Genomic DNA, 24343 nt, shown 5'->3' with positions numbered 1-24343 from the left:
GAAGCCATTGCATGGGTGGCCTCATTCCTAAATGGCAGACTCATGAAAGTCTTCTCAGACACTGCCTCGGCAACCCCTACCACCATCCACTGCGGCGTCCCACAAGGCTCCTGCACCGCCCCCACTCTCTACAATATATTCACCCTTCCTCTCTTCAATGACCTCGACTGTCGTAACATAGCGTATACCAACTACGCAGACGATACGCAGGTACTACTCCCTCTAACTGGGACCTACGAAGAAGATGCGACAGCATTAACCAAAATCTACACAGCCATCCAAACCTGGATGGCGGCCAACGGCCTCTGCCTAAACGGGGACAAAACCGAAATCCTCATAGTAGGGACCAATGAAATTCTCAACAAACTCCCCCCCCAATACAAATCCTTCAACATCGACAACTCCACCATCTCAGTCTCCAAGACTGTTAAAACCTTAGGCGTTCACCTAGATGCCTCACTATCTATGTCTCGCCAGGTCAACGCCATAGCCTCTTCCTCGGCACTTACCACCAAGATGATAAATGCTGTCAAGCCTTTTCTCTCCGCCAAAAATTGCCTGTCCATCGCCAGAGCCACTATAGGTACAAAACTAGACTACTGTAATGCCCTGTTCCTAGGCACCTCCGCCCACAACCTAAAAAAACTCCAAATCACGCAAAACAATGCGCTCCGGGCAGCACTGTCCATTCCAAAAAGAGAACACATCTCGCAAGCAAGGAAAGATGCCCACTGGCTACCCGTGAAGGAACGCATACTTTTCAAAGCCATGACCATCACACATAGATGCCTATCCCTGGATGCCCCACCCTATCTCGCAGAAAGAATCACACCGAAAGCCTCCATCAGACCCACCAGAGCTCACCGCACCAACATGATTGATGTCCCCACGTTTCAAAGATCCAGGGCGGGAGGAACCAGCTTCCAACACCTCGCACCTAAAAACTGGAACTCCTTACCTACCTCACTAAGGAACGAAAAATCATACCATACCTTCCGTAAAAACCTCAAAACCCTCCTATTCCGCTAAAGTCTTCCACATGCACTCTCATGCTTGCATTGTAACCACAGCATAGCATAACCTCTAAGCTCAATGTTTATTACCAATGTGAAATGTACTCGGTAACTCGGTTTACATCTGTAAACACATTCCTATGCTTGTGTTCATGACTAAGTCTTCTGTAACAGCGCCACGATGCCCCAGGGCAGTTCTGTGCGCTTTATAAATGCAAATAAATAAATAAAATAAATCGTTGAAGCCTATTAACCATTATTACACTTCCACGTGATGTGTGCAAGGCAAGGGGATCAGTGCTCAAAAAAACAAATATTCCAAGTGCAGGAGCGCTGTAATGCCCCCAGAAGGCCAAATTGCAGTTCTTGATTGATTTTTATTATTTGTTCTTCTTTCTATTCTATTTCAGTATACAGTTGGGGTGAAAAGTGGGAGTTTCGCAGGCAAAGTGGATATCCTGGGCGGTTGAGAGTTTGGGTTTAAAGTCAAAAGTGCCATTTACACTGCATACAATTACTTTAGGGTTTCAGGATGTTTTTATCGGTGCCCTAAATTTAATTAATGTTAATATAATTGGTGTTTGCCCTCGCCACGTTAGCCAAGACACAACTCAGATTATTTTTTATTGGCATCAATGCCCTCTGTACGATATATTACCTGGAATTTGCGTGGGTTAAATAACCCGATTAAAACTCACAAAGTGTTCTCATTTATCTGACGTCATGGTGCAGAAATCATCATACAGCAGGAAGCGCATTTACTGAAACAGACCACCCGTTGCTATCTCTAAGGAATGGGCAGATTGTATCTGATCCGCTGGATACTCCAATTAGTCTAGAGAGTGACGATTCTCATGCATAAAATTATCGACTTCAAATTGCTAGAGCTCATGGCAGACACTGAGGGGAGATATGTTACCGTAGTGCGATGGCTGTGAGGGGTGGCTACAATGATACGATGTGTTTATGCACTAATTGTAGATGATCCTCACTTTTTCCACATTCTATTTGATAGATGCATGCAGTATACCAGTCATGAACTGGTGTTGGAGGAGGATTCTAGCGACACTTTACAAGATCACCTCTGCAGATCCTTTGTGTTGGCTAAGGACACCATAAGGCAAAACGCATCATCTGTATATTTACTATTCATCGGTTCACAACTTCTTTTCCAGACTGGATCTATGGTCTGGGTCCATAGCCGTATTAAATCGAACTACCAAATGTGAGATCCCAGGCTGCACCTTATCCGACCATGCACCAGTATTGCTGGAGGTCGGGATTAAGGCAAGAGTCCCTTGGGCGGTCACATGGAGATTCAATGCTGAATCATTGTCAGACTTGGTGTTCAGGACGGAAGTGGGGAAAGAGTTAGTAAACTTCTTCCAAATCAACACAGAACCGGTTGGGAACTAGAGGTTAGTATGGAAAGCATTTAGGCATTCATTAGAGGAGTGTGCATTGCAAGAGAGCTTGGGCTATTGAAAAGGGTGCGATAGAGCTAGATATCTATGAAGCACAGTTGAATGCACTTTACGTGTCCCATGCAGCTACCGATAAACCCGATATTCTCCTAGACATTTGCGTGCACCTCTCTGAATTCTGACAATTGGCCGACAGGAGTACAAACTGTGTAATCATAGATCAATGGCAAGGAGATGTGCAGAAGCTGATAGGCCAGGTCAGATGCTTGCTGGACTGGTTAAATGTGACAGTGGCTATGCAGATATTACTTCTCTGTTGGACTCAGGCGGCACACATATAACACATGCTGAGGGCATCAATTTCGACCTTCCTCCAGTATTACACAACATTGTGTTTCTTGAAGCTGGATAAATCTAAGGGACAAGGGACAATAAATGGATATTTAGAGAATGCCACTTTGGCATGGATGATTGAAGCACAAAGAGTTCCGCTGAACGTTCCAATACAGGTGGCAGTGATTAAAGAGGCGATTGTGGAACTACAAGCTGGCAAGACCCCCGGCCCTGATGGCCTAACGGCCGAATTTTACAAAGGGTTCATATTTGCTAAAGTGCTAGCCAGCAGACTCCGCTCTCTACTATCTGATATGGTCATTGACGATCCATTGAGATTCATACCCTCTACTTCTCATAATTTGAGTAAATGGTCTAATATTGTGGCATTAATCGCCCGCCGTTCCAACTGTCGCAGCCTTCCTGAATGCCAAAAGGGCTTTCGAATCACTAGAATGGTCATTTATGATGAAACTACTTACCAGAATGGGATTAGGATCGTATTTTATATCGTTAGTGACATTGCTGTACACTAAACCCACTTCAAGGATTTACACGAATGGGATTGCATCTGGCCGCTTTTCGTTGTCTAGAGGTACACAACAGGGTTGTTCTCTCTACCAGATTTTATTTGCCTTATCTATCGAACCATTGGCGACAATCTTTAGGAAAACATTATGTGGATAGGGGCCTTTGACTATTTGATAAGGCTATGGTGTTATCGTTGTAAGCAGTCAAACTAGAGTTTTTTGTCAAACAGCTGGCCGGAAACCTTACCCCGATAGTTGATGAAATTATGAAAGTTGCCAGTATTCCGGCCTGCAAATAAATTGGAGCAAATCAGCACTGTTCCCACTGACAGGTATACCATAAAGGGGGCAGTTCTGCACGTGATTCAGATGGTCTCTAATTATGGTCAAATACAGTTTAATAGATGTGGCACATACACCTCTTTACTGTACTCCTTGAATTACGTCCCATTACTACAGGAAACACAGCTTAAAACCGAGAGATGGTCTAAGTTTCGGTCATGACAAGGACCTCCTTCATTAAGATGATATTACTTCCTAAATTCATGTACTTGTTTGTCAATATACCAATTCACCTTACCACCTCCTTTTTGGGAGACTAAGAGACTAAGGGAGACTAAGATCAATGCTAATTAATCGTATCTGGGATGGGAAGACACTACGTATCAAATGGGACACGCTGACGCTGCCTTATCACAGAGGTGGACTGAATGTCCCTAACTTCGAGTTGTATGCTTCAGTAATCATGCTTCACCGTGCTATATACTGCTACCAACCCCCGCCCCCCACGCCTCCGCATATAAAACTGGAGTAGATGATCGCACTATCATACACATTAGAAGCTATTCATACTGTCAGTGGTACTTGGCACTGCAAACTACTGGACCCTGTCGAAAATACCAGATGGGCATCATTGAAGCTGCATGTTAAATGTAAGCTATCATACCAGACTTGCCTTCACTCCCCTTCGATAAACTGTCGGACATTCCATTTACCACTGCCAAGGGTATTACACGCAAATTGTGTAATGGAGAGTTTATTAGATTAGAGGATCTTTTTGCTGAAGGATGGTTTATAACATTGGATCCATTCTTGGAACGCTTGTCCTCTAATATGACCAACTCGTTACTCTATGCGTGCACAAAAGGGGAATTGAAATCTATATATCCATGTATTCCGAAAGAACTTAACAGTAACCCTTTTTGTGGAATACTTGAGGACATCAGACACAACTTCCAGACCAATCGCCTCACTGTATCTTCAAGCTATGATGACACTTAAAGCAGATTCCTTAATATGTAAAAACAAGATGGGAGGACACACTTGATGGATGAGGGGAAATGGGAGAAGACATGCTGGCAGACAAGGTTGATCTCTTTAAATTACAAACACTGGTCGTTACAATATTGCTTTTTACACCAAACATATTATACCCCTCTGAAGATTAAAAAAAAAGTGGACCACACAGCATCCACAGCCTGCTCAAAGTGCCAGCAACTCCACGCTGATTTCATTCACATGACCTGGTCATGCTCCAAGATTGGCCACTTCTGGTTGGATGTTACTAGCACTAGTAAATTTGCAGTTATTACAGCAACTGGTGCTACAGAGCGTCCTGCTGGGTCTTCCCCTTCATCTGCCTCCTCTCCTCGGCTGATGTAAAGTACTTGCTCTGTTGCTGACACTGAGGTGTATAGCTCTGCATTGGTTGGCTAGAGCACCATCTACTGTCAATAAAGGGCTACATGAACTGGTCAATACTAATGAGGTGGAGGAGATTGGCTGTGCCTTTTCACACGCGACTGCTAAGCTCAGAGACACCATGTTATTTAAGACGCTACCTAGCTAAAGAAACTCAACAGGAGATGACTCAGGAACCTACAATCTTTTATGTACCATTTATTTGTGTATGGTATTAGCCTCTGGGGACTGTGGCATTATATTGCTACTGGTCATTATTTTAATATCTTAGCCCACATGCTGGTTCCGACGTAAAAATGTGAATTGTAGATGCACCTAACTTCACGTGCCGCTCCTAGTTGTTCGATGTGTGTTTCTTGTTCTCTGCATTGATGCTTTGAAATCATGAAACTGCAACGATGGGATTTATGTTCTCCTGCTGCTGTTGTAATGGCAGGCACACTGAATAGACACATCTTTTGAAAATAAGTAATAATTACAGAATGGAAAAACACGATGAAATGAATTATTGTATGTATTCTGCAGATGCATATTTCTTTTGATTTGTTATGGTCACTGTTTCAATGGTTCTTTTCATTTATGATTAATATTATCCCTTTGGGTATTTACTACATTCCAAATCTTTCACACAATCATGAGCATATGTTATTAGGCAGATGTATATTTTTCATAGAGCGTAATTCCCTCCAATATTAGTTCGGCTGCTAACATTCTAACTGGGGCGAATTGCTTTGGCTATAACAGATTATATACCAATGAATATGGTGTAATTATTACAAAGGCATAGTATGTACATGTTGAGTAAGAGTTAAGTTTGAAATATTGGTATTGATATTTTGTGGTTGGGATTTTAAATATCACAAACCCAGCCACGAACCAACGGAGCACTGTGCATGTCATTGAGGGTAACACATGAGGTATGGAGGGGGTTTACAATATGTGCCAAGGGAGGTACACGCATGGGGGTAGCATGTGATTGGGGAATGCATGGAGCCAGATGCATGGAGCCCAGGGGGCACCTAGATATTGACTGAAGAGTTAGGGCTTGAGTTCCTTCCTGAACTGCAAGAGCGTTGACATGGATCGGATGACGGTATCCAGTTAATATGTCGAAAACATTTTTTAGAATGACAAATATGTTGAAATTATTTTCCGATTTTTTTTTCCGAATGTATTATTTTTTTATTTACATTTTTTTTTTGTTTCGCAAGTAATAAAAGGGGTTACAAAAAAAGGGGGTGCTGTGGGACCCCCCCCCCATTGCAAACAAAAAATAACAAAAAAAGACATTCTAATTTTTTTTTTCGTGACATGTTTTCGACATTATGGCATTCGAAAATGTTTTATTCTAAATAGTCACTAGGAACCTCGGATGACTACCGGGTTTGTGTTCCAGTAGGCAGCTGTGCAGCAAGAGAAGAATAGTTTCCTGGTTGTTTTCCTTGTGTGCCAGTCTCTACTCGAGCCTACCAATGTATTGGCTACTGGAGAAACGTTGCCCACCTGAGCTAAAGAGGTTTGCAGCTGGTTAGGCAGGTTTGCAAGTGCTGGCTGCCTTGTAGGTAATGCAGAAAGTCTTGGAGTATTCTGGCTGGGATGGGAAGCCAGCAGGTTTTATTTAGGATGGGAGAAATCTGGTTACATTTCTTGTTTCCTTGCCACAGCATTTTGGGGAGCCTTAAGTGGGGTCAGATACAACACAAACATGCTAGTAATCAGGGCATTTCCCCTATCAATTTGTGAGATTACTATGGCCTGGACTGTGGTTCTGAAGCCCTTGGGTGGAAGGAAGGGTGTAATCTTCTAGAGGAGGCTCAGTTGGTACCAGGGCTTTCTGTTGGTATGTTGTTGGTAGGACAGAGCAATCTCTATATATATTCGAAACTCTTGACCTTGACCGACTGCAAAATCACTGTGGTTCACTATAGACCCTATAGTGAACCACAGTGATTTTGCAGTTGGGCAAGGTCAAGTGTGATGCCCTCATGGTGCATATAATGTGGCCACATTTTGAATAGTATCCTGCTTAGATGGTTGACTGAATAGAATGTATTCTGCCTTTGTGGAATTGAGATTCAGGAATATGCTTGTCATCAAGACCTGGATGGAGGTGAGGCAACTCCTCAGGTGACCTGGATACAATGGCACCCAGAGAATGCTTCCAATTAATTACAAAAAATGTGTTAGTTGCACAGAGTATAGCCTGCAGGCATACATAACCCTCCTGCTTACCCTTAGATAGTTGCTGATTTCATTTTGATGAGGTTTTTACTTTGTTATGCATTCTGAAAAATAAGATGAATTACAGCAATATATTTCTGAGTGAGGTGATTACAAAATTGGTAGCCTTTTATAATTACATCAGTTTTGATGGGCAGGTCCACTTACCCTAAAACGTCATAGGGGTATGAGTTCCGAGGGGGAAATATGGTAGAAATTCTTTCAAAGTTGGCTACAAATAGCTGCAATGAAAAGTAGTCTTATGTGACATAAAAACCCAAGTCAAATTGTAACAAGAGAACGTTTTAATGTGAGTCTAGATTTACCTGTTCGACATAAACGCAGATTTACACTGCCCTACAGAAAGAAGCCTGCCTGGAAGTTTGAGTTGTGAGCAACAAATCGCTGAGGAGGAGCAAAGCTTATGGTGGTCTGCTAGGGAATGCATACAGGTGCCACCATATTTTTCACCCCACCCTCTCTGTGGAGATTGCACTTGGATAGCTCAGTTGAGATTTCAATGGGGTGCATACCCGGCCAAAAACCTGTAGTGCAAACACATGCAAGAGTGGGAGATGCCTCTCTGTAAGTCTCTACAGGGTGTGCAGTGGTCATGTGGAAGATGAAAGGTCATGCATGGAGAAGATGGAGTCGCCCGAGATCACCTGCTCAGCATTGTGGAATCTGGTGAGTCTGTGTGGGTGCCATTAGTGAGGCACTGTGATTTTAGTCAGAGGCTGCTTGACTTGTCACACAGATCTTGTCAAGACAGTGGCATAGCACAAAATATGGGCCCCCCCTGTGAGCCATACTACTCCCCCCCCCAGCTCAGCAACAAATCACGGGTTGCGCCACACTCTGGACTGACCTAGACTACCATGCTTGCGCAATACACACGATCATGCTGCTGCAGGGGCACACCGCACACTGCACTAGGAGAAAGATATAAATATTTGTTTCAATGCATCATACAACACAATTTCTGAGAAGAATTGGCCAACAAATCCAGACCGCTGGCAATTGTTTTGTAGGGTAATGCCACTCTAAAAATGCAATACATGCAAGTCACCAACAGTGCACAAGAACATTAATGGTTTAATTAATTGAATGCTTTGCTATTAAAAATGCCATGCCACAATGAAAACATGTCCAACTGACTGCACAATGTAGACCAGTCTATACAAGTAATAACATATTACATTAAAACATGCAAAGATTGGTAGCAACAAAATGCCAGTTGCAGCAATTACACCTAGCATGGCTATTTTATCATAGATGTCCAGAAAAATATACAATGCCCCAGTTTCAAACAGCTAGACTGGCAGCACCTAAAGAAAGTCTGGTCCGGTAATCACACTTAGCAGGACTGTTTTATCAGAGTTGCCCAGTTAAAAAAAAAAGGCAAGCCAAAGTAAGAAATGACTAGACTGGCTGCCCCAAAATGCCTGTCAGCCACTAATAACACATAACATGTCTGCTTAGCCTGGATCTGGATAATCATTACGATTTGGCACACAACCCCTGCACCACCCTACTGCCCCACACATCCCCTCTCCCTCCCACCCCCTACCTTAAACCCCAAAATCAGCTCCTCTGCGCAGAATTACCTCCACGTTCCTCTTCCTCATTTCAGTGCTTAAGTCTGAGGCACCTTGCCTCATAGGAGAGTACTGTAGCGTGGAACAGTGGTACTAGGAGTAATGAAGATTACAGGTAACTAAGCCAAGCATTGGTTAGTGAAATTGGAAGCAAAGTCCAACGCGCAATCCTTGATAATTATTGTAACAAATCAATTGCTAATATCATGAGAAAAAGTCCCAAATCTTCAGAAATACTGTGTAGTAGTCATAGTCATTGGATGAACAAATTAAAGACTATGACTACTATATAGTATTTTTGAAGATTTGGGACTTTTTCTCATGATATTATCAAGTGATTTGTTACAATAATTATCAAGGATTGCGCGTTGGACTTTCCTTCCAATTTCACTAACTAGTTTATCCTTCTGGTTCCAGAAGGGGGGTCCCAGTGGAAGAGAACCGACGCAGCAGACCGTTCAACCTATTGTCCAATTTCTTGTAATTTTCTGTAAATCACTTAGGCGGTATTGAGGAGCGCACTGTCCATCATAACGACCCCCAGTCGATATTTTACCTTAACCAAGCATTACCTCCCTGTCCCTCTACCTCATCCCAGTACCTTTGCATGAGGCAATGTGCATCATACACAAGTACTGGGACGAGGAAGATTTTGGCTAGGAGTAGTGAAGATTACCAATAAGTAATCCAGGCATTAAACACAAGCACACACACCACTCACCATACACTTACACAAATGAACACCCAACCACCCATACATTTACATGTGCATCCTTTCACCATACACACACACACATCCAGGCAGCCACCCATACATCATGCACTCACTCATTCACACACATTACATTATATACATATACACGCACACACACTTACATGCACGAACACACATTTGAACAAAATACATTTTCTTACCTTTTTGAATCTGTTGGTCCAGGGGACGAGCCCTTCAGCTCCCTCCAGCAGCCAGGAGCGCTTGCTCACGTCATGTGCAGAGGATCTGGAGGCCTCCATGTCATGGGGTTAGGGGGGGCCCCATGACTTCAATAAGACATAGTTCCTTTTTGAAGTTACTCTGAATTCCTAAAGGAATTATTTCCTGTACAGAAAATATTTCTTTATCAAGGCAGAGTGACTTCAAAAAGAAACTATTTATTTTTCAAGACCAAGAGGGCACCCTTCCAGGACATGTAGCGGTGGGCCACCACTATGCCAGTACAACAAGATCAAGGTACAACTAAAAACTCATAAAATAGATCACAAAAAGATGTACTTCACCACACAAGTAGGCCAAGGGATCGAGGTGGAATGGATAAAATGAATTAGTGATTTTCAAAGTAATCACGAAGAGCAATTCCAGGTTGCACAAGGACCATAATCCATCCATTCACACCTCACTTCACTTAGGCTCCTCCTCCTGCTGGTCAAATGAAAATCACTTACAGTCTCTTGGCTCAGTTGATGATTTTCTCTGTCATCATTCTTGTCAGAATGCAGAGTTTTAAGGTGTTGCCTTCCTCCTGCCGGGTTCATGGAGCCCTGGGTGTTTTCACATTGTGCTTAGCTTAGATAGGTCTTTACCAGATCTCTTTGCGTCCAGGGAGCTTCTCGTGTGAGCTAGGGGATACTTCTCCCTGGTCAAGTGGGTCTTCCACAGCTACCTCCAGATCCCTACTCAATCTTCGCTACTCTTTTTTCCTGCTCCCAGTTTCGTGTCAGCTCTACTTTCATCCTAGAAGCCACAGAATGATCAGGCTCTCTTCACCTCTCCCATAGCTCCTCTTTTTTCCACATTTCTCTTTTTGCCTCTTCCTCTTCTGAGGCCTCTAGTAGTTCACCCTCTTTCACGCCTCTCACGGGTCCTTGTCTCCCTTCCTCCTCCCACTTTGCCTCCTCTGTCTGTCTACTCCTTCTTAGAGGTTTCCAGTCTTTCAATGTACTTCACTTGTTTCTTGTCTTTCCTTCCTCACTCGTTCTGTTCCCTCTCATTCACTCTATGCTCCAGGCGTATTCTTACTCGCCTGTCTTCCTTCTCCTCCCCTTTCAGATCTTTCCATCTCCAACAACTCTGCCTACTGTCCCCCTTTAATTGTCCTTTACATCTGTCGCTGGTTGGTGCTTGCTCCCTGGAGCAGCTCCCTGGAATGAACCCTCAAGAGCTTTGTCTCCCATTTTGGATCACAGACTGATCCTACATTGGTTGCTGCTCCTCTCTTTCTCTGCGCCCCCAAAAGCATGTTCTCTGCCAGATCGCGTGCTGTCACAGGGAAGTGAGTGCCAGTCCTCTGAGTCAAAACATGCCTAAAAGGTTTTTGAAATGTGACAGTGGACCCCACACTCAATACCCTTGTGGGTCCTGCTGCCTTTGCTTCCCACCCTCTAACATGAAGCCCATAAGAAGCCAATCCCGAAGGAGTTTCCAGTGCAATTCTGATTAGTTCATGTATAGAGGATTGCAGTCGCACTAGTGTTTGGTGGGCAGGTTAGGGGATGGGTGTTTGGGAATCTAGGAACTTGCAATAAGGTTTTACTTCAAGGGGTAGTGGATGAAGGGACAACAAGGGTGTTAGACGCTTCTCCCAACTCCGGACTTAGATGCCAGGTCCTGGGCCTCTCTACTCCCTGGGTGCCCATCTCCCACAGAGCACAGAGCACCAGTTTTTCCTGTCTTGGGGTCTATCAGGTTCCAGTAAGAGGGTGCTTTCTCCAAGCCTGGTCATGGGCTGGGGTGTTTTGGGGACCACCCTTTTGCCTCCTCTGGGCTCTCCATCACTGAACAGGTGAGGACACCCAACCCCCATGTTCACTACAGACCCTTCACTCAGCCATGAACATGAAACATGCAAAGAGCACACAGCGCCAATAGCGCAGAAAGCACGAAAGCCCTACACTCTCATTTTCATTTCCAGAATCAAGTCTTAGGGCAGGTATATCTGTATTCCACCCAAAAAAAGCAGAAAGCAAAGCACATAGGTGCTTTCTCCGGCCCCCAGCGAGCGAGGAAGGACCGCACATAACTGCTGTACAAGCAGCAAAGCTAGCGGAAGAGCAGGATCAGGTCAGGAGGTTTTTGTCTGGACTCTAGAGGGTGTGGCCAGGGGGCTCCATGTTTGTTGAAGTTTTGAAATGCATATTATCCCCCAGGTTCCTGGGAAATGTAGATTTGCTTGTGTTTTCTCTTGGCTGCTGTGTACAGAAAGAGAAGGTTCTGTGTGATTTCATCGTGTAGATTTGCTCGCAGCTAAATCCATCGAATTGTTGTTTTGTTCTTTTTAACCATGTTGCCTCAAATATATATGGGGGGCACCCACGCAGTCCCTCTTCCCCCCTCCTTATGTATTACCTTTCCCCACCCGACACATATATTTGCGGGAAAATGCGGCCAAATAAAATGCGATGGATTTGTCTGCTACAAAATCTACAGCGAGGAAACCTCCCGTTACCTAATGTTCGACAGAGGTCTTGCCACAGAAGTGGCGACTTTTTGGCCAAATGTATATAACCTTATAAACACCAAAATGGGAGGCAGTGAAAATGTCAAAGAGGGTGTCACTTGGTTTCTTCTAACTCAAACCTCTGACTATGACCTGGAACAGAGGAAGGTAGAGCTGGGATTTAACTACATTGCCACAGCATGGACCCATTGAATTCCAATTTCTGCCAAATTACGACCTTGGCTGCAGGTCACAAACATATGTATAGGAAGAGGCAGGGGAAGCAGAAGGAACAGGAAGGGCGGGTGTTTGATAACATCAGACACCTCTATCGTGCTATGTCCGCATACACACCGTGCAACACCATCAGCACTAAACCTAACAAGCACTGGCAATGCAAATGTTTGTGCTTTTGTGTGCCTAATACTTATTCATAAGCCAAAACGGTTGGCTTTGCCAATGCTTGTTTTTAACAGGACTTCAGTGAAGGACAGGGAGAGTGCTTACAACTCGAGTGGCCAAAGGCAAACTTGGTTTAGGCATTTCTATTGCATCAGTAGCAGGTTTGCAACTCCAATGATGTCATTAACTTTCAGAAGGCTGAGTGATAAAACACTGGCAGGCACTACGAGCGCAAAGTTTGATGGTAAGGCTTGAGTAAAGTGAGTTCAAAGAGAGAAGGTGTTTTGGGCAGGGAGGGCAGGAACTGTTTGGGAATGGCCATGGGGATTAGCATGACCATGGGGAGTTAATGGGTGGGCAAATTATCAAAAAACACCCAAAGGATGTGTGTGCCTCCTCAAATGCCATTCCTCACTAGCTGTACCCTAACACAATAGTTTCAGCTTATAGCCCAAACTAAAATAAAAATAAGGAAGGGAAAGGGAAGGGGGGTACTAATTACAATACAGAATTTACACCACCACCAAATTTTAATCTGAGGTCATACCAAGGCAACACTAGCCGCATGTTGTCCAGCTCTTGTCCAGCTTCCACCTCAAAAGGCTAGTGAGGACATCTGTATGTTGTCGGTGGAATTGCAGCCTTTAGGGTCAATAATTGCATTTGAGGACATCTGTATGTTGTCGTGGAACTGCACTCTTAAATCTCCCTAATGGTCTGTGGTGACATTTGGATGTTGAAGGTGATTACTCACTATAATTGTTTGTCAGGACATTTAAAACAAGTTATGAATTCAATCTTAGTACTATCGCTTCCTATATTGTCATGAAAGTACCCAATTGCTAAGATCTGTCTGTTGTCAGCTACACGTGGTGGGGGAGGGTGTAGGGTGGAAGTAGGAGAGTTAAGCTGAAGTGCACAGAGAATGCATCCCATAAGGCGGCTTTTGTCACCACCACATGAATCCCACCATTCAGCGTCCATACTTGAAATCTGTCCGCGCTGTTTTAGAGCTGCCAGCAGCCCGCTGTTCAGGCACGCAATGGCTCCCTCTCTGAAGTGAAACTCCATCCCAAACACTCAGTGAGAAAGAAGTTTACACTGCGTCTCAGCACAGAGAGGAGGAACTGGCACATGCTGCCAAAGCGAATGTCAATGAAAAACGCCTGCTCGCTTGACTGTGCCAGCGAGGAATCCAGCGCGCGCTTCTCCACAGTCCTTCACCTCAAGCCAGAGGTATTCCTCTGGACTTAGCTGCGCCGCCTGGGCTCATGAAATGTCACATCAAATGTGACACTGCAGCACAGAAGGCATTGCGTTCACGTCTCCACCTGTGAAATGCCACGGAACGTCTGATGCCAACTCAAAGCCAAAGGTGCTAGTTATGCCCAGTTTGCGTGCTCACGTGCACATTGTTCCCAGAATCCTGTTGTGTTCCTGAAATGAAGTAAGCATGCATGTCAAATGTATAAATGCTCAAACAGCTCGGCACCTGCCAATTTAACAGATCGCTGTGCAGCAGCATAGGCCGGTTGCTGAGCCATTTTCTAAATAAAACACACATTTGCAAAATTGATTTCATTCAATGAATGAAGAATGGCATGGGTTAATTGGCAGAGCAACTTTTTTTCCAAAGTAGCACATCTCTATTTCCATTGGCTAAATAATATTCATAGTTAAGTAAAATCAAAACAAACTCCCAAAATGCAAATTACTTTACCTATTTTAAACAATGTATCATTTTATTTGGAAGATACATGGTATCTTTTCCATTCAAAGATGGCTGGCTTGTTTCCAGAGAGTTTCCTTAGAGACAGTCATCCAAGATGGCTGCCTCCATGGAAGAGCTCACACAAAATCAAAGAGTTCTGAGATGAGCAGGAATGTGTGGGATTAGCCATAGGGATTACATTGGCTAGGAGCGGGGAATGCGAGGGATTACAACTGTGTATCGCTCTTCAAATATATCTCCATTTGAAAAGAATTACAGACCCTCATTCACAGGCCATATTTGAAGCTCTTATGTTAATGACAATAGTTTAATCCTTAAAGGTAGCGCTTTCTGCACCACCAAATAGTCCAAACTAAAAAGGAGATTTTTTAAAATAAATGTTACCTTATGGTAAAAATACATGACTATTCTGTACATTACTGGAGATCAAAAACTAGACCTGCCCCCACCTTGATAAGGATATAAGAACACAGTGTGCATGATAATGAATATAGCTGTCTGCATTCCTTTCCCAAAGAAAACGTTGCCCTCATTGGGGAGCAAAAACCTTCTGAAAAATCTAAACTCTATAGGAGCGAAACAGGGGCAGATGTACCCCCCATCTATAGGTCTGCCATGTTTTGGTGTTCTTTAGCTGGGGTCAACTGTTCCACATTGTCTAGTTATCTCCTAGGGCATAATGTAAGCCCCTGCAACCCCCCTGCTCCCCACGGGCAGAGGCTCAGTAATTGGACCCTACTCAGCCCTTAGCTTTTGAATCTCTACAGGTGGTGGGAATCTCAGTGACCTCTCATCTCACGGAGTAGCCCCCCCTCGCCCCTTGATTTTGTTATGCCACAGCAGTCCAATGATCAATCAGGATGCCTAAGCCTGGCTGGTTTATTGAAATCATAAACTTATACCGAAAGTGGTCTGCTAATTAGATCCTTCCATGTAGAGTTTTGAAGGGCATGGTATCTTGGTGCTGCATGCATTGTGTGCAAGATAGTGCTCCCTCCTCCCCTCTGCTGGAATGAAGTCTGAAGGACAGAACTCACAGGGTGTCTAGAAAAATCAATGTCTCTTTTGTCTCGTTGTGGATTCGGCTGTGCTATACAAATAGTGATTTATTTACAATTTCATAGTGCTAGCCAATTGTTTCGTCAGTCTACATGTGTTTCGTGCCATATACAGTGCCACTTCTTCAGGGCTGTGTATGGTGTCTTCACGTAATGGCGAGGTTAGAGGGTGGATTATCTGATAGCAAGTGCTGGAGTGGTTCAACCCCAGTGAAAAAAAGTGTCAAGGGGTTGATTTGGGTGCAACTGGTGTCTCAGGATGTAGACATGCTATGAATGTGTGACTAAATCACACTACCCCAAGTTGATAAATAAATTGTGACTATTCTGCTCAGCCAGTGAGTTCTATCCATCGCTGATATACATAAAGCAGCATGCATACGTTATTCTTGATTTTGTATGTCGCTCCTACATGGACTTGCAGTGTGAGTTAGCGGTAAACACACTTGTGCTGTACTACACATGCCTGATTAAACTTTACTTTCTTTCTCCCAGTCTAGAGTGGAATCCCAGGTCAGCAGCTTGGCTGTCACCGTGGATGATGCCTTCCTGTATGTGGCAGACTATGCTGGATATGTGCACGTCTATGATGTTGGGGAGTATGCCCTGCGGGGACCAGAGCAAGGACCACCAAAATGTGCGTTCACTTTCTACGTGTAGAGGTCATTGATAGACAACGTATCATACATATTATAGTACTGTAAAATAAAGATGGGCGAGAGTCAAAAGGGAAAGCAGAACAGGGCTCCTCACTTTATTGAACTAGGCTTGACTACTGTAATGCACTCCTCGCTGGCACCTCCCAAAAGAACTTGACCAAACTACAACTTGTACAGAATAATGCCTTGAGGGCTGCATGTGGCGTCTCCCGACGAGATCACATTTCTGAGGTCCGGAGGAAAGTTCACTGGCTTCCTGTGAAGGAAAGAATTACCTTCAAGACACTAGCACTGACGCACAAATGCCTTCACGGCCTTGCCCCACCTTATCTAGCTCAAAGAAGAGCTGCTTATACCAACAGAATCACTGTCCCTCTCACCCGCAGAGTGCGGGTGGGCGGTTCCAGCTTCCCCAACATGGCAGCCACCTACTGGAACTCCCTCCCCTCTATTAGGATGATTGACTCCCATGCATCCTTCAGGAAAGCTATCAAAACGAGACTATTTGTCTGACAATGCTTGTTTGCCTTGTGATGTCTATGCACTTTACAATCATGAATGCTTTCTGCTGCTCTCTGTTCATCCTGTAATTATAACACTGCACTGTTTATCATGCATCTGTCACTTCGCTCTCTGTATCAAGATTTCTATGCCGAGGCCGCATTCGTGTAACCTTGAATCAAGCCTTCTTAAAGTTGTCTCATAGCGCCTCGATGACTGTGGGCAGCAATGCGCTTTACAAATAAAAATAAATAAAAATAAATCACTGTGCTATTTTAAAGCACAGCTCTTAATGTTGTAAGTAAAGGCGCTAGGATTGCCATGGGAAAACGAGAGCACCCATCCCAGCTTCAAGTGAGTGTGGTGGGTACCACTAGCTTCAGTCCGTGGGCCATGTCTGTTCTATGTCGCTTAAGACCGACTTAAGGGGGTTAAATGGAATATGTACCTGCTTTCAAGTGAAGCCGTCATGTGCAGCAAAGGAGGCACGTTAAGGCCCATTTTACGTTGACTTTGAATTGGTGCAGTGCAAGTTTGGACCACGGCAACCCCTATCCATGAACAGCTTTCACTGCGAAGATGATATAATCTAATGTGAAAAAGGGGAAGTCTCAACCCAGACTTGGAGTTTTGCAGATATATGTTCATACAGGTTATTGCGGAACCATACTTTTAAGCACACAGTCTCATCAACAGTGACGCCAAATAAGAACTGCTAGACCCGCCGAAACTGTCAATTTTCATGCCTGCTCCAACACTGTAGTGCCACCAACTCTATATTGACACTATGGTACTAGCATTGGGATTGCTAGCAGCTGTGTCTGTCCAATGCTGTTGAACATCAGCTTTGCCTCCGCCCCTCCTTCTGGACAGGAAATCCATACACGTGCCATCTTTCCTGCTTTACTCCCCAGCACACACTTCCACCCTGGCACCTGTATGTTCATGGCTCCTTCTGGTAGAGGCAAACTGTTATGTTTAAGCAGTTCAGCATAGGCCTGCAGCACAACTCCCGCGAGGCTTGGACGCCTGTTAGGTCTCATGCATTGGCAGGGAAAGGTTCCTCCAAAGTAGCCTTCGCTGCTCCCCCAGCAACAGGGCCAGTGCAGGGCTAGCACTCTGTATGAAGGTGGAGAATAGTGGACAAGTCCAGTGTAGGATGTACACTTTTGAATGAAGGCAAGCTCTGGTCCAGTTTAAATATTTCAATTAACAATAACGATCTTTAATGACAAAAACTACTAACAGAATTTTACAGAGTTGAAACGAGGTCAAAACCTAAGCAGAGATAGGTGACGTTTAGACACCTGCAACAATCATCCAACCAGAGTAAAGTTCCCCTAATGGGGCAATATGAAATGGATACAAGTTTATTCTAATAACCATTAAAAAAGGTGGGCTCAATTTGCAAGTTCGTTAACAAATATGTAAAGGCAGACTGTGCACATTTTTTTTTTCTTTTGAGGAAAAGTGAGGGCGCTAAACAGAATAACTGTGTCCATCATTCAGCTCCACCTCAAAACAACAAACACATAGTTTAATTGCAGCATACATTTTCAAGCTGGTATTAAACCAATGCTATGGAATTGGCATATTTAATAGGAACCCATTGCAAATGCCTCCTGCATGCATTAATTACTTGATGCATTTTGGGGCCATTTTGATTTGAAGAGTAAATTACATGCAAGACCCTACTTACCTTTGCACCTCTGTCAAAAGGATCCTTTCCACGCCATTTTACTCATTGCGAAAACATAGTGGTAATACCTTAAAACCTTTCATTTCCACTACATGTTGGCAAAAGTGTAAATGCCCCTACGGCGCCCACCTGCTTTTAGTAGATGGAAAAAGCAGGCGCATGCCCATTGAACTGACTGATTTCCAGCATACTCTGGCTGCCTGGCGTAAAACCATGTGCTGCTTTGAGGTGAAGCAGAGATGCCTGACAGACATGGTTAGCCCTTTCAGTGCCCCCCACTCCACATCAAAAAGAAAATCCCCCAGATTAGAAAAAGTTGTAAAGACAGCTGTTAATGTGTAACACCTGTTTTGTTTCCTCACCACTTCATGTTAAAAATAATAAAATTGCATGGGGGGGAACCTTTGCACAGGAGGGGAAACCTAAGTGGTCCCCTCTGAGCAATGTACTCTTTACACAGGGCCTAATTCACAGAAGCGTTTCATAATGGCAAAACCCCATTGGAAAACGTTCTGTGAATCAGGCCCACATTTTCTTGATGTATAATGAGCGCCTGACAAATGTCCAATAAATAAAAAATAAAAAAATACATTAAAATGGCTGCCTCTGTCTAGGTCATGAGCTATTTCATATACGTCCTATTTTTAAATTGTGACTTTACATCACCTAATCCTGAGTTGGGATTGCATGGGGCATTCACTGCGTGGGGCACATGGATCGTATCGCATGGGCACATATTGGGTTTTCTTTTTACCAGTCTCACAATACTCATAACAAGGCCCTCAGCACAACAGGTCCTGCTAATGGCAACCTTCCACACACTGGAAAACGCGCAGAGGCCCTAATTACAGGAGGGAAGTGTAGGGAGAATGTAACTTGTCTGGCTCAATGTTTTCTGCCTCCTTCAAGGAGAAGAGTTCCTAAATTGGTTAACTCTCTAAATAGAGGCATGTTTGTCCGAGGACAGGAGATATGCGTTTGTGAAGTTTTAGTGATGTTTTCCTACATCTTTAGTAGTCCCATTTTATATTTGGTATTTCTTAAAGGTATGGTGTTATTAGGTCTCTGCGTCCTCAACTCATACGTAGCATTCCTCCTTGAAGCTGTGGAGGGCCAGCTCCTGGATATCCCGGGTGTATTGCCTCCAGGTGAGGTGCCTGTCTCACTTACAGAGATGGTAGTATTAACTGAAATGGAGTTGACCAACGATCAGGATCCTTGTATGACAGATGGTCCAGTTGATAGATTTGGTGTAACTAAGGCCAACACCAGGTGTATAACTGGTGACACGGGTTGTTCTCTACCATGCTAAATGATGGCCTAAGTGAGGGTGACCGGGGAGTCCTCGCCATACCACACCCAGGCTCATCATCCACTAGCTCGGAGAGGCCACCAGCACCCTTGGTCACCCCCCTGGATGTCGCTAGGCAGGGAACCTCTCCACAGAAGGTAGCCCCCCTGCAATGTTAGGCTACTAATGTCCCAGCAAAATCATCAGGCCAATGCCCAGAAGCAAAGTGGGGCAATGACGTTAGCAACTGATAGGAAACTGCAAGCCATGGAAATGGGCACACATAATGTGATTATTTCTAATGTGCCAAAGAGCACAAAGAAACAGCCCTGTGAGGCTTTCTGTAATAAAATACTCAACTTGCATACAGCATACAGAAAGAGTTGATCCAGGCTGGTTTTTTTCCAGGGCTTGAAAAATCTTGGGATATTTTGAATTTTTGATTGGGACCATCAGAGTGAATGCTTAATATCAGATGTGGACAGGGAAATCTGCTAGAAACTTTAACACAAAGTGAAAAGTTGAGAATGTACAGCTCCAAACTGAAATAGATTCTTGACTTAACCAGGATTTTCTTTTATTAATGGCATATCAAATTAAGAAACTGTAACTCAGTCATTAAATATTCCTCTCAACCCAGACTTTTTCTTGGATCAATTTTCCTGAAGCTCCTTGGTTTTAGCGATAGTTGTTCTGACCTTTTGTTGTACATACAGTCACATTTTTCTCACCAGTCCCTTCATTATAGCTTTATAGACCTGCAGCGAGGGCCGCACCAGGCATTATGGGCCCTGAAGACTGAGTTAATGGCCCAAGCGAAGTAAGGGTCTTTAACAAGGTATGAGGGCCCATAAAGACGGTACGGCCCGAGGGCAAGGTCTGTAAAGCTATTAGAATCCATGGGCAAACACACACAGTTTATGTAAAAATATATATTTTTAAAATATTTGTTTTTTGGGGGGGAATATTCCATGTGGAATATTTAAGTTTATAAAAGGGCACAGAAGGGGGCTTGGAACCATGCCCTCAGTGGGAGGAGTTAGCAGGTGTGAGTGTGCGACAGAGCACCCCTACTACCTATATGCTAGGAGCCTGAAATCGTGCCATATTTGACACCAGCCGTTGTGACTATTCTGCGGCGAATATTCGAGAAAAGGTATCCATTGAGAAAGCCGTATCAAATGTATTCCCGAAGAGAGGACAATCTAATGGAGGAGCTCCCCGAAGGAATATGAAAATGAGAGGAAGAGGAGCTGGTGACATCACAAGAGATGATTGTGGCGCACTGAGAAGATAGGCTGAAGATGATGCATGGACCTTATAGAACCTGATGCTCAAAATACGAATTGAGGGAACATTCATATGCGAAAAGAAGCTTGCACATGCGAAGAGCACTGCAAAAAATGCAAGCAGTTCAATAACTGTACAGATGCAGTAATGCAATTAGATTAAGTGATCATAGAAGCTGGCTATACACAGTGAATAGACTGCAGGCGGAGCCGCCATTGTATAGAAAATGGACATCGGTGTCAAACATAGAGTAAGTTCAAACTCATAAAGAAGAAGGGCCGAAAGCTGTGTCGCAGCAAAGAATTAGCTGGGGTCGTGGAAGTATCGAGAAGGGCTGCCTGGCCTGGTGTCAAGGCTGAAGCAGCCAAGAATGGTTACCTATTCTTGAAGGCAGTGAACATGAGATGCTGAATCATCCCTTGTTAAGGTGCAAGACAAGACATTCAAGACAATTAAATGCTGAAAAATGGCCCGAATTGTGGTCTTCTGTCACGTGAGTCAAGGATGAAAAAAGGAGTTGGGCATGCAGTTCCTGAACTATGATAACATGTGCTCACACTCCCTTATATTCCCAGTGACGAGAATACACTGCAAGGCCAAGTTCAAAGACAATCTTCATAGCAGATGGCAAGGGTGATGAAAGACGTTCGGTTAATTGGGTGGGAAGGTAAAGTCAAGTCCACCTCCTGGCACCTGGGGTATGAGCTTGCGTTGAGCTTGGTGGCCAATGGTGATCGAGTTGCTTCACTGATGCCGGCCCGTCTTGAGTCTTTCAGGTAGGTCTTATTGCTGTGAATATTGGTGTTCTTGCATGCCTTTTAAACAATGTCTTTTTCTTCCTAGATACGCGGAAGTCCAATATGTGGCAAGGCAGAAGCTGTGTTTCGCCGGTAAGTATGGGCGTTTTTGGAGCGCCTTGATGCGGTCAGTAGGCACTATGCGCTGTGCTTAAGATGCCTTGCCTTTACTAACCTGTTATCTTTTCCTCTCCACAGGTCGCGGTACTCGGCCGGAGTATGGAATTTCCGTAGTGATGCTGATTGAGGAGCGGCTGGCGAGGTAAGCCTTTCGGCACAGTTTGTTAATTGTACAATGTCTAATGCTTTGTTTCTTCTCTTTACAGGTCCGTCGATCCGAAGGAGCGCTGGTTCCAGGATGAAGGTCGGAAGAGCTGCGGACCGCTGGCGATGAAGTTCAGGTAAGCTGCTGCCTTTTTCTCACAATGTCTTCTCCTTTCCTTTGCAGTTGCTGTTCTTACGAGGTTTGTGGCTGAAGCTGAACACGGTGAGCGTTACGTTGCAGTAATGCAAACTAACACGAAGCGTGTCAGTCTATTCGGGTGTGGTTTAAATAGCTTCAAGAAAGAAGTCCAGGTAAAATAGTTCCCATGGTACCAGACCCAAAGACACTACACTGCAAGCCTGGTTTCAAGGAGCCAGGTTATGAGGATGCCTCCACATGACTGGCATTAATGAAAAGTAGTTCTCAAGCACAAGTCCATAGTCAAACATGAGCCTGGCGCCAAAGGTGCCAGCACTGGCCCCAAGAAGGCCTAGGCTGTAATTTCTTGGGTTTAGTGGGGACTGGAATCAAGACTCTCCGTGGCCCATAGGTTGGCCAGGGGGTCTTCCGAGTGTGGGTCGTGACAATATCCAATCACAACCTAACCCATCATAGAAAGTATATTTAGATGTTCCCCCTTGAACGTATCACAACCCCCGTAGGTTTTTCTTATTTGCCATGTAGTATGATGTCACGTATGATGAATTTTTTGTATATTAGTGTGAGTTTTTATGAAACGCTTCGAGAACGCTTGTGCAACATCCATTGATGTCCGTCCGTGTTTTAGACAATTGATAATAAAGAAGAAAAGCACTTTGCCATCTTCTTGAGTCAGTTTGATTATTTGGTGTCAGAGTTATTCTGCATCCCTATTCATTGCATGCGTGCTACCAAAAGGGCTCTAACGCTCACTGGTCTGCTTCTATTGGCAGGAGAAAGCCACGTCTCTCGGCAAAGGTGAAGAAACCAAAAGGCAGTAGCCAACGTGGTGGAGCCAAGTGGCTCACCAACGTAGAAGGAAGAGTCTGCGTGAGAAGGGATGCTATGGGGAAACACCAGGAGCTGGTGAGAGACTCCTGGGTGTTTGCAGGTGACACCAATCAGTGCGTTGCTTACCGGAGCCCAGAGAGAAGCTGATGCATGAAGTGGAAGCCACGAGAGATGTAGGATCCCAGACGAGTCGGTCGCAAGAGGGAAACAGACGGAGATGCTTCAGTTGACTACAGAAGAGACGAAAGATGCCAACAAGAGCCGGTAAGTCCACCCAGAGGCAGTGGGGACCCGCGGCGTGTCAGCGACAATGCAGAGTGAAAGTAATTAAAGCTCAAGGAACCGGGAGAGAAAGAATGAATGAACTTGTTGTGAAAAGGGGAAGTAAGCAACATATGAACCCCTTACAAACCAAAGGATATATTTTATTCACATATGGGGGAAACCCAAACCGGATAGTATATCTGGAGGACAGATTAACAGACAAAGTGTATATACAACTTTGTAGAAGGGCAGAAGCCCCATGTGAATATAACAAGTCCTGGCAGGAGAGTATACCAGGCAATTACAAGTGTGTGAACAGAAGAAATCCTGCCAGGAGAATATACCTGGCAATCACAAGTTTATGAAAACAAGAAACTAAACCTGTGTTCAATGAAGAGGTCCTGAGAAGAAACATCAAGACTGAAGAAAGGGTTTTGTTGATTAAAGGTCCCAAAAAGAAATATCAGCACTAGAAAAGGGATATATGAACCAGGAGAGCAGAAATAAAAGCCTGGCAGAAAAGTATACCAGGTGTTCTGAAATACAATTGCAAACTCAAACAAGTTTGTACGTCAATTGCTGTGAGCCTCATAAGGCACAAAGAGCTGTTGTGTGTGAAACTTCAGAGGGCAAAGTGGAATCCAGGGGAAGGGAGCGACTCTCTGGAACATGGAACTCTATCCTAGAAGAACATTTGTGTTGGAGCCATTTATTCTCCTTTTGTGAACACTTTTCTAAACCTCCCAAGGTGAAAAACATTTCCTGTCTCACCTTAGAGTTTAGTTTTAGTGTGAGGGTCAGAATAGAACATTGGACACAGAACAGTTTGTTTTTGACATCCTGACACAGACAGATCCTTAGTTTTGGTTTAGGTAGGGAAATTCCTCTTAGAGCTGGGTCAGGGAGGACTTTTCTCAACACTTTTATTTTCAATAAAAGTCTTTAACAAAAACATGGCTAACTTGTGTCCGTGTTTCATTCCTGACTCCTTGATGCAGATTTACACTTTGGATCTTTTTGCCTCTGTTTCGTGACCCTACTTTCTTCTCACTCTCAATGCTTGGGTGTGTGTCTGTCGGCTTTCCATCTCCTCACCCATTTGTAGATTGTGGTCTTATTTGCTCTGATTAGATCTCTGTCCT

General features: G+C 44.2%; 1 protein-coding gene across 2 annotated transcripts in view; it reads left to right on the top strand.

Moving 5' to 3' along the window:
* Nucleotides 1-24343, top strand: part of LOC138528519 (cilia- and flagella-associated protein 337-like) — an 875503-nt gene that overhangs the window by 606858 nt on the left and 244302 nt on the right. For both annotated transcript variants that reach the window (XM_069640251.1, XM_069640252.1), the window contains one exon: nt 15941-16082. In XM_069640251.1, coding sequence (XP_069496352.1) covers nt 15941-16082 — 142 coding nt within the window. The remainder of the gene's footprint in view (nt 1-15940; nt 16083-24343) is intronic.

The sequence above is a fragment of the Ambystoma mexicanum genome, chromosome 7q (assembly GCF_040938575.1).
Source record: "Ambystoma mexicanum isolate Mex_15411 chromosome 7q, UKY_AmexF1_1, whole genome shotgun sequence".
In the NCBI taxonomy this organism is placed as follows: domain Eukaryota; kingdom Metazoa; phylum Chordata; class Amphibia; order Caudata; family Ambystomatidae; genus Ambystoma; species Ambystoma mexicanum.
The sequence above is the reverse complement of the archived record's forward strand: the minus strand, read 5'-3'. Positions and strand labels throughout refer to the sequence as shown.